Below are 11,219 nucleotides of genomic sequence, written 5' to 3'. Positions count from 1 at the left end.
AGACCCCTCCACCACCTAGGAGCTGCAGGGCCATGTTAGTGGGAGCCAGAAAGCCCGAGCCCCCTCCTACACTTCTGGCTCCAGGGCTGCAGCTGGGCAGCCCCTGAACCAGCAGCAACAAAAAGTCACAGAATCTGTGACAAACTTGCAGCCTTAACTATCAGGCAAGTTAACTCAATAACCTGCCTCAAGGAAACTGCATTTCCAAATATTCCATTTAATCAAGCTAACAATTTAACTTGTTGCAGTTGACAGTGTTTTAAACAAGTCGCATTCAGCAGCAATTTTTGTACAATAGAAGCATAAGGAAAAGCTTAACACTAGCCCTGGCCACTATCAAAACTCAATAATGGGAGAGTCTTGCAGCCATCCTCTTTGCTACAGTTCAATATGGTGGATTTTTATTTTCTATAGCTGATCTAGAAAAGAGATTCAACATACAGAGTAACCAAAAGAACTTATTGTAAAAAGTTATATAAAAGCAGCACATTTAAAGTTTTTTTTGGGCAAGACTGTCTTCAGACTTTTAAATCTGTTTAAACAGTCCGCACGTCCCATTATATAGCCACTTCTCTCCTTCATTGTGCATTACCACACTGAAACCTGGCCTCCTCATGCTCTAGCTAAAACTGAAGTCTTCCCTTAAGTTTGTGACAAACAGTTAAGGCAGCTTCCATTTTCATGCTTGAGTGCAGGGGGAGGAGGCAACAGCACATAATAGAACCAACCGCACTGAATCCAATCCTGTTTATTTCATGACAATATCTGGACAGCAGAAAGGAGTTCTGGTTTCAAGGGGCTTCCTTTCTGCTCTTCTCCTGAAGCTTTTATGTCTGCCATGACCGCTGCATCCCATGCAAATGTCAGGAGAGCAGACGGCACCTAGGACAAGCAGAAAATGTGCTGGATGTTAAGAGTAACTACATTGAAGCTGGTCACTGAGTATTTTATGCGTCTTTAACTCATTGAAAATGGTCTTCCAGGTGTATGAAAGTTGGAATGTTAGTTTTGGAAGAACTTTGGCAGGCACAAAGACAGGACATACAGCTCAGACTGGTGCAGAGTTCCTAGCCCTGTGCCAAAAGCTTTCCCTAACCTCTTGGTATGGGATGGTACATCTAGGGACCAGGCTGAAGTTTAACTGCACTGAGCTGAAGACAAAGATGTTCAGTATCACAAGACATTAGACCACCATTGGGACCAGAATTATTACAATCCCATTTCCTTTCACTGAACAGGTTTGTATCTGCTGTAAATGGCTTCAACTAGATCACTTTACTCACCAGCCCACACTCATTGAATGCCACGTTCTCTTCAGTCAGTTTAAGACCTCCAGGTGCAACTAGCTCAAAGGGCATCCAATCATCCTTCAGTGCTTCTCTCACAAACCTGTAGAGCACAGATACTGGCTCCCGGGCATAGAATGTCCCTATCATGAAAAAAAACAATTGAGTGTTAAGATCACATTTTTCTGCTTATCAAGATATTAAAGCTGGTTTATAGGCAGACTCCCATGTGCCTGCTCTCACCAAGACCCTTAGTTGCATATTTGGATAACGTTAAGCTAGTTCAGTAGGGAAGGAACCAAGTTTGATGTGATTTATTCAACAGGTAAACAATTCATAGAAACATGTTGGTCATATATCTTAGAATATCAGGGTTGGAAGGGACCTCAGGAGGTCATCTAGTCCAACCCCCTGCTCAAAGCAGGACCAATCCCCAGACAGATTTTTGCCCCAGATCCCTCAATGGCCCCCTCAAGGATTGAACTCTCAACCCTGGGTTTAGCAGGCCAATGCTCAAACCACTGAGCTATCTCCCAAGAGTATCACAGCAGGGCCATCAAATTAATAAAATACCATTGCACCTCTAACCTAAAAATAAAATCCACTGGAAAGTTTAGTCTAGGAGCCTCACTGCAAGATTCCAAAGTGTCTCCTATTGCCGAACGCAACTGGTGTTCCTCAGGCTACAGAGCCACTTTCAGCCTGTCACCCACAACGGGGGCAACGCACCCATTACTGTTTTAATGAACCGCTCAGTGGAATCTGAGCCAGTAAATTGCTCGTTTACCTTCAGCAGTATGGAAACTCTTGTACAGCTTTAGCGTGAATCAAGGCATGAGGCTGACCAAGGATGTCCCAGATCTTTATACTCACCATTGGTTTAGATGGCAAGAGTGATGGATGCTTTAGAGAGAAATTTCCACAGAAGCTGCAAAAATATAGTTACCCCATTGTCTCCATCCCACCCAGTGGCTAGAAGCATCCCAGCTGGTTGAGTTATTCTATCCCCATGGGGCCAGGTTTATGATTGTTGCTCTCAAGCTACAAAGCTGAATTTCCAGAAGTTCTCTGGGGTGCGTATGTGAGAGTAAGTTGCAAGATGCAGCCGCCCTTTACCTTGCAGAATGTATCCATCAGGAAAACGGACTCGTAGCAGCGTGTAGTTATATTTCCGCATTTCCCTTTGTTCTTCTCTCTCCCGCATAGCCTTTGTCCTCAGCATAGAGGCCTTCTCCACTGCTTCCGTCCTTTATAGACCAGACAGTTTTAACATGAAATAAAGCGAGGGGAGGGAGTGGTGAGATTTTCCTAAACCAGAGCAATGCACTGCATCGGCATGGTCAGCCCATCCTCCTCCCCCTGTCCCCAGTTATGCAGCTCCCTCCTTTTACATGCAGCGCTTAGTGCTACAGGTGACTCACCGGAGCCGCTGTTCCCGTTTTAGCTCCTCTGCCGTGAGGTTGTAGAAGTCATGGGGCAGCTCAAACTGGGCAGCTTGCGGGGAGGGTTTGAATACGCAGAGCTGGCGATCCAACTGGGCCTTCACCGGCTCAGAGCTCAACAGGTGCTCCTTATAGTCCTTGAGGTCCTCCAGCTTAGTCAACACCTCCTCCTTCAGCACATAGTACTCTTCTGTGGTCTCTACAAACACACGCACTGGGCTTAAGTGCCTTGTTTTCCCTTCAGTCCCAATTGCACTCCCCACCACGCCTGGGGAGCGTATCCACTGCTACCTGGGACCTAATGGAAAGCAGTCCTGACAGCAAATCACCCGGAGGTTTGCGGGGGTGGGTAGAATGGTGATGTTACAACATACAGCAGACTTTAGAGCACTGCTCTCAACCTTTCCGGACGACTGTCCCCCTTTCAGGAGTCTGATTGGTCTCGCGTACCCCCAAGTTCCACCTCACTTCAAAACTACTCGCTTACAAAATCAGACATAAAAAATACAAACGTGTCACAGCACAGTAGTACTGAAAAATGGCTGACTTTCTCATTTTTACCATATAGTTATAAAATAAAGCATCTGGAATATAAATATTATACTTACATTTCAGTGTATAGTATACAGAGCAGTATAAAGTCATTGTCTGCATGAAATTTTCATTTGAACTGACTTCACTAGTGCTTTTTATACAGCCTGTTGTAAAACTAGGCAAATATGTAGATGACTTGACGTACCCACAGGTATGTGTATCCTGGTTGAGAACCACTACTTTAGAACCAAAGCGGCCTCCCAGAGACACACTGCTACTCCTCACAAATAGCTGACCCCAGTCTCAAGTCTAATACAGTTCGATTTCTTGCCTTGTCCTGGAACAGGCAGCATTTCCTTCTCAAACCCAATGGCCTGGAAAAACTCGTGTGTCCCTTCTAGACAGTTTATCCTTTCCTAGAAAATAAGGAGAGGGTTAGATGTAATCTGCTACGGAGTGGGAATTCCTCCATATGGCAACTGCCAGCATCTGAACCTCACCTGAAACACTTTATTCTGCAGTTTGATTTTCCGGTACTTCTCCTCCTCTGGATGGAGGTGGATATTATCCAGATATCTGCAGAAGATAGGATCATCACACACTTCATTCACAACAGGCATGGATGCTCAGATCACTGGTGAATCTTGGGTCCCATTTGGTGCCAAGATCAAAGTTTGAAAACACGTTACTTGGGTCCAAAGAAATCTCCAAGTGTCTCCTCTCCACTAGCACTTCCATCCTTCCCAGGCTTCTTTATACCAAGAGAAATCTATTTCGGAACACTCCTGCAAGATACCCCACTACTGGGTCACATGCATTGCACTAATTGCCTCGACCACCTTTCTCCAGATAGACGTCTTTAGGAATCCCCATTGGGCACAACTAAGAAACACAAAAGCCCTGTGACTATGACAAGATGGCTGGAGACTACTGGATTCATTTGCATTCCAGCATCCAGACCGCTCTTCGTACACACTGCTATGCCGCTGCCAGTTTGAAACAAGTTGCAATTGGTGTCCCCCCCTCTACAGTCTGCTTTGCAGCCAAAGCCTCACTCTTCGGAGGCTCACCTGGCATCAGAGGGCCTCACATTTCACCCAGAGGGTACCTAGTTCTAGGAGTGCAGGGACCACCTTTATGATCTAGTTAATTTCCCCACTCACAAGTTTTGTTTCCTGGACTGCACACTTTGTACAGTCTAACAGACGTCACCATTAGGAAATATTTCCAAATCTTCACTGTCAGTTTTCCTTTGGGCATCACCCAGAGCACAAGAAAACCCCCTTTTCCTGCTGGGAAAGGGGCAATTGCTTTCACCTGCGCCTTCTCGTCTGGAGAAGTGACAAATTTCATGCATCTGTGAGCTGGGCACTGCACAAGGCATTCAGACCACTTACTTGGCAATGGTCTCAACACCAAGTTTCACTTTCTCTCGGTCCCTGTTGAAGGTCTGAATCTCCATGATCGAGGCAGCCACTGGGTCTCTAGAGAAATGCTGAGGGAGAAGTCACAGAAGAGTCAGCTGACTGTCAAAGCCAATTTCAGAACCAGGGGGGGCAGATTGAACAGAGCTCTGGAGACTAGTGCTCCTACCAAACTCAGAGGAAGGAGTCAGGGCAGGCATTTGTCAACAACTATCCACATCTGGATTTACAGTCCTGGAAGAGACGGAAGCTTTGGGGGAGAAAGTGGAGACAGCAGAGGGCTGTAATTGTGCGTGTTGGTGGTAGAGGAGAGAGCATGTTATTCTGCATAAAGTACCAAGCCCAGGGATGCCTGAGAGTCCCCCCAGAGGGCATTTCCAATGGGTTACACTGCACTTGGGGACCATGCCGAGGATTTAGTAAGATGGAAGGCAGGAAATGGTGAAAAGTCTGGTCGGCTGAGGACCTCACTTACCAAGAGGATGGCCTCTTTTATGTGTGCTTCCTTCTGGTCTTTCCTTACGGTGGCCCCAGTTAGTGGGCAAATGAAATAGATCCCTGACACTGACAGTCCGGCTGTTTCTTCCTCAACCGCAGACACAGAACCCTGAAGAAAGAGCTGAAATCAAACGTTGGCTCAAAGGGGGAGAATGTTTGACGCCCATCTCCCTCATGCACAGCTTTCTTGCTAGTGCAACTCAGGGAACATCTGAGACTGGCATCTCCCCTCTGAATATCTCAGCACGCCTCATGGACTGGCTGGGTTATTCAGCGGCACTGAGCCATGCTACCCAAAGCTTGAATAAGATCCCTTCTAATATAATGGAAGGTACCTTCCAAGAAGCTCCCCGAAGGCATTCTGAAGAGATACCAGTAACAACCCCTCCACGTAAGAGCAGAGGAATGGAACGCTACCACTCAAGTCACCTGAGGTGTGCAAAGCACTCGTAACTAAAAGGGTAAATGCTTGGCACCCACGAAGTCAGTCGGAGGAGTGATTCCCAGCATTGGAGTTCAGGAGCTGTCAGCGCTTGTTACACCCCTCGTCTCTAGCTATGTTAAAAAGACTCAACTGTAGGAGCTACGACTTTTATTTTCATCATGTGGCTTTGAGTGCAATACCACAACAGAGAGCCAGATTCCAATATCCTTGCTCACACCAAGGCAGCACCGTAATCCAGGCGTAGTCCTGCTGAGGTACTACTCATTATGGGTGTGCAAATTTGGCCTAGGGCCTAACGCTCCTACACACAGAGAAACTCGCAGGCTCAGCCCAGAGAAGTTTCGGACAAGGAGTTTTTAAAAAGAAAGGTGTAAAAAGTGGGTCTAAAAATGCGAGGTCTCCTGCATCAAGTGCAAAATCACTACTCTGACTCCACAGCAACGGTTCTTAAATCCGAGTTTGTCTTGCTCACTCCCCACCAAATCGGCAGATTTCAGAAGAGATGCCATAGTACGAACTAAAGGATTTTTAAGCTCTCCGAACCATAAGCAGCTATTTCTCTCCTCATTTCAAAAGTCAGACTGAAATCCACAGTCCCACAGCACAGGGGCTGGTATCCCCTTCCCTAGGAAGCTTGAGCATCTCCTAACTCAGGGATTCTCAATTGCCCAGAGATCACATGCCCTGGAATAGCAGCATCTCCTCATACCGTGTGATCCGTGGAGTGTCCTCTCTCACTTGCTGCTGCTTCAGCCATAAGCTCCTTTTTCACTACGAGACACAAATCCAGGTTACAGCGTCAGACGTGGCACAACCCGACGAACTATACAGAATTGGGGCAGGGAAGCAGCAGTTTGGAGTTACAATCCTGAATCAGGCAGTTGGTTCATCTCGTTCGGTACCTTGCCTCTGGCAGTGGGTCAGAACACGATGCTTCCGAAGAATGCAACCCCCACTTCCAAAAGTGAACCTAGCTAGTCGTGCAAAACTGGCCGTGGGGGTGTGAAATTACGGGAGATGGGCTCCTCAACCCCCCAGTCTGACAGACAGAAATGCCATTGAGATGAGTGTAGGCTTTGCAGGGCCAATAAATAGACTGGTGAAAATACTCCCTGTAAATGGGCACTTTGTGGACTGACAAATATGCCTGTCATGCACCTGGGCAAGAAATGGGTATTGGCTGTTCTTACCCTGACTCTTGATGGCATCTTGGGATGAAGGGAGCCAAGGCTTGGGCTTCTGCTCCAGCCGGGCCAAGGCTGCAGCTGCTGCCATCTGGGCCTCATCTGTGGGCCCTTGGCGAGACTTCGGGGTGGCCGCTTTTGGCTTTTCTTTGGGGGCCCTTTCCCTGGTGGATAAAAGAAAGGCACAAATTAATGAACAGCCCTAGCAGGAGAGCCAGCACCCTAGAAGAGGTCGGCTGAACGCAGATAAACCAGTGATCAGGGTGAGATTATAGTTATGTTCGCCTCAGTTAAAGGAGCACGTTGGGATTTGTATATTTCCCCTTACCTTAGGCCCTCAAACTACAGATTATTAAAATTGGAAGGTTTATAAAAATCCAGTTTATTTTTTCCAGCTGATGTTTACGTAGTGAAACTGCTTCTATTTGATCAATAAAAGCCAGACTGATCAGTTTCATATTCTGGCTATCATGCTGTAGCATTGGCTTACTGTATTTGGGTTGCAGACACAACAGGAGACAGTTTAAGTTCAAGCAAATCTTCCTTAAGGTTAATACTTCACATTTAATGCAACTTAAAGATCTGGGATCTGAATTTCAGAGTCATAAGCACCTACAACTCCAACTGAAGGGGAGCTGCAGGTGCTCAGTGCCTCTGAAAATCAGGCTTTGAAATGGTAGGTTAACTCTGATGGTGTCCTTTAAGTACACCGGGGGCTAGTCTACACTGGGAATTTACATCAGCACAGCTTTCTCTCTCCGGGATGTGAAAAACCCACACTCCTGAGAGATGCAGCTCCGCTAACCTTACCCACGGTATACAGCGTGCTAAGTCAGTGGAAGAATTCTTCCATCAACCTCGCTACTGCTTCTTGGGGAGGTGGATTAACTACAGCAAAGGGAGAACCTTCCATCGGTGTAATTAGTGTCTACACTGAAGCACTATAGCAGTGCAGCTGTCCCACCGTAATGTTCAAGAAAGAGATCTTGAGTCACTGTGGATAGTGCTCTGAAAACATCCACTCAGTGTGCAGCGACAGTCAAAAAAGCAAACAGAATGTTGGGAGTCATTAAGAAAGGGATAGATAAGACAGAAAATATCATATTGCCTGTATATAAATCCATGGTACACCCACATCTTGAATGCTGTGTGCAGATGTGGTTGCCCCATCTCAAAAAAGATATATTGGAATTGGAAAAGGTTCAGAAAAGGGCAACAAAAATGATTGGGGTATGGAACGGCTACCGTATGAGGAGAGATTAATAAGACTGGGACTTTTCAGCTTGGAAAAGAGATGACTAAGGGGGGGGATATGATGGAGATTTATAAAATCATGACCGGTGTGGAGGAAGTAAATAAGGAAGTGTTATTTACTCCTTCTCATAACACAAGAACCAGGGGTCACCAAATGAAATTAATAGGCAGCAGGTTTAAAACAAACAAAAGGAAGTATTTCTTCACACAACGCAAAGTCAACCTGAGGAACTCCTTGCTAGAGGATGTTGTGAAGGCCAACACTATAACAGGGTTCAAAAAAGAACTAGATAAGTTCACCGAGGATAGGTCCATCAATGGCTATTAGCCAGGATGGACAGGGATGGTGTCCCTAGCCTCTGTTTGCCAAAAGCTAGCAATGGGAGACGGGATGGTTGATGATTACCTGTTCTGTTCATTCCCTCTGGGGCACCTGGCACTGGCCACTGTCGGAAGACAGGATACTGGGCTAGTTGGACCATTGGTCTGACCCAGTATGGCTGTTCTTATATAGACAAGCCCTAAGCCTTTTGTTAAAGGTGATCTGCAGAGAGGTGAAAGAGGGGAAGGGGTACTATGCTTTTGTTACATAGAAAAGAAGCTCCTCAAGGTGATGGTGGTGAGGTTTAAAAAGACTTTTACATTAGAATTTCGGGTCTTGTTTACCCTGAAGACTATGGACACCTAGAAGGATGCCATTGGATGCTATGAAAGGAACCCAATTGCTAGAAAATGAGATTTTTTTCAGACTTAAATTATTAACCCCTATTTCACCCAGACACTTGAGAGAAGAGCTCTTTGTCAAGCATTCAAACGCTAGTTGCTTTAATAAGTATTCATAAACATGTCAGAGTCATCTAAGACATCCTTCATCAAAACCAAGGAAGACAGAAGACAAGCAGGATTTAAAAAAAAGATTCAGGCCTTTATAAGGCAGCAAAAAGGCACCTTCCCCTTTAAAGAAGATGGACCCATTTTTCCGAGATACTCCTCCCTCCCCCCCAAAAAAACATGGGGAGAGGGTTGCTGTGTATCAAAGGCTTGTACACAATATGCAATGCAGGAAAGCCCTGAAGACTGCACCCACTACAAAGCATGGATACCATTAGAAATGGAGAATGTTTGATGCTAGCAGGAAATAGAATTTAACACTTTCTGCTGCTCTGCTAAACTTCCACCCTCACCCGTGTTTAATCCCAAACAGCACTACTCTGGGCAGCTCCATGAACAGGCTTGAACTGGAAGCAACTGCAGATGTTCAACAGTGACATAACAGCTGTATAAGGTCACAAAGGAACCCGATCCCGATCCCCTTGCTAGGTAGCATTGCAACTCAGCTGCTATGGGGCAGTTTGTCAAGCCTACATGGCCCAAGTTTTCAGCAGTAAATAATACTGGACTAGTTCTCCCTGAAGGCCACGGGAAACTGGATTTAATCTATGATCTTACAACTAGAAATTCCTTGCAATCTTTAAGAAATATTGTTATTGAAAGGTTCTGTTATTAAACTAATGTATTAGTAAGGTTCCTTCAGGATGGAACTGGGGACTCTAGGGGGTGTGTGTGTGTGTGTGTGTGTGTGAGAGAGAGAGAGAACGAACAGTGCAGCAGGGCTGAGATCAAGCATGTGAAAGTCACATGGAAACTAAATAAATGACAGAATAGCAAGAACAATACATAGTGCAGCACTGACTAGGTCAGGTCACTGAGAAGTTAGATTCCAGTCTAGTGGCATTTTCACCATCACTGATCTGTGTATTGGCCTAATGTTTTAAACCTGCTTCAAAACATTTACTGATCCTGAAGATATGTCAACTAGTCCATCCATACTGTTTGCAGCCCAGATAGATCTTGGGACAATAAGCCTACACATTGCTTCATTCTGATTGTACCCTTGCTTTCTGCAGGCAAAGGGCTTGTATTCCAAGGCAATTGTACCAGACCCTGTCTCCCGAACCACTGGAATTTGGGATTCCCAGCATTTATGTGATATAAAGCGATCACTTTTGTCTTTGGTTGTTCTCAAGATACTAGACCTTGCAAGACTGTCAATGGTCTATTCACCACACACTGGTCTGCGAGCGGATACTTGCCTCATCTGACCAGGGTGATTTTATTTCCCAGTATGGTTATTCCACATGCACCCAGCTGGCATATTTCATAAACAGCTGAAGTATAAGGATATGCAGGAAAGTGACTAACCATAACATGGTGAGGTTCTGTACTTGTCTCAACTCCCTCTAGATCAATCCTGCTCCTTTACAAGTCAAATGATTTTTCTATCATCAGCATCACTGCCGCAAATTAACTTGGGATCTGAAAATCAGCACCAAGAATAGCAATACTGTGGTCAGGACTTGAGCAAATGTGTTCCCTGAAGCCGCACTGGGTCCAGTCAGTTCTTTCTTTGCTGTACAAGCTCCTGCCGGGCTAACAGGAATAAGAGCCTGTTTGTGTCAGAAGAGTCAGCAGCTCTGACTCAGACACATGTGAGTCAGGTAAACAAAAGCCCTTCTTTTGAGCTATAGTAAATTTTTTTTTGAGCTATAGTAATTTTTTTCCCCACCTGTTAGAATTGTCTTTTAGATTCTAAAGCCAAAAGTCCCACAAGGAAGATAAAAGTTGCTCCTCTGGTAGTGTGTCCTGCATCCCACTGCGAGAGTCCCCCCCCCCCCCCCAAACCTACATGTGGTCTGGCCTGCAGCACCCAGCTCTGGGGCTCTAATACTATTCCCAGAGCTTGGCGCCTTTTGGAGGAGTAGAGCAAAAGGGAACCGTGGCAGCTCTTGCTGCACCAGAAACAGGGAGCTCCATCGCTTCTCACACAGGAATTGATTAGTGACAGCGGGTCTGTTCTCCAGGAGCTGAGTAGCATCACGGACCCCAGGAGGAGACAGAGTCCAGGACTGGCTACACCAATAGCATTTGGCTTTCAATGCATCACCCTGACCAACTCGCACCACACTAACTGCCCCCCCAGCTGCCCCCAGTCCTTCCTCCCCCCGCCACCCCCCCATTCCTCCCCCCAGCCATCTCCAGTCCTTCCTCCCCCCGCCACCCCCCTATTCCTCCCCCCAGCCATCTCCAGTCCTTCCTCCCCCCGCTACCCCCCTATTCCTCCCCCAGCCATCTCCAGTCCTTCCTCCCCCCGC

The 11,219-nt window shown here is 46.3% G+C and overlaps 1 protein-coding gene across 1 annotated transcript; it reads right to left on the bottom strand.

Annotated features, from left to right (window-relative positions):
- Window positions 1–585: 585 nt before the first annotated feature.
- On the bottom strand, window positions 586–10,380 carry UBXN6 (UBX domain protein 6). The gene is made up of 11 exons (XM_026654950.2): window positions 10,270–10,380; window positions 6,820–6,977; window positions 6,339–6,400; window positions 5,162–5,293; window positions 4,660–4,757; window positions 3,763–3,838; window positions 3,594–3,678; window positions 2,708–2,927; window positions 2,403–2,533; window positions 1,284–1,429; window positions 586–882 (listed from the first exon to the last, which is right to left on the bottom strand). Exons 1-11 carry the CDS (start codon window positions 10,275–10,277, stop codon window positions 754–756), a joined length of 1,245 nt encoding a protein of 414 aa, XP_026510735.1. The 5' UTR covers window positions 10,278–10,380; the 3' UTR covers window positions 586–753.
- Between the last annotated feature and the right edge of the window lie 839 nt (window positions 10,381–11,219).

Source organism: Terrapene carolina, unplaced genomic scaffold, assembly GCF_002925995.2.
Source record: "Terrapene carolina triunguis isolate 2854851 unplaced genomic scaffold, T_m_triunguis-2.0 Scaffold194, whole genome shotgun sequence".
NCBI lineage: Eukaryota > Metazoa > Chordata > Testudines > Emydidae > Terrapene > Terrapene triunguis.
This window is presented reverse-complemented; position numbering and strand designations above follow the sequence as displayed.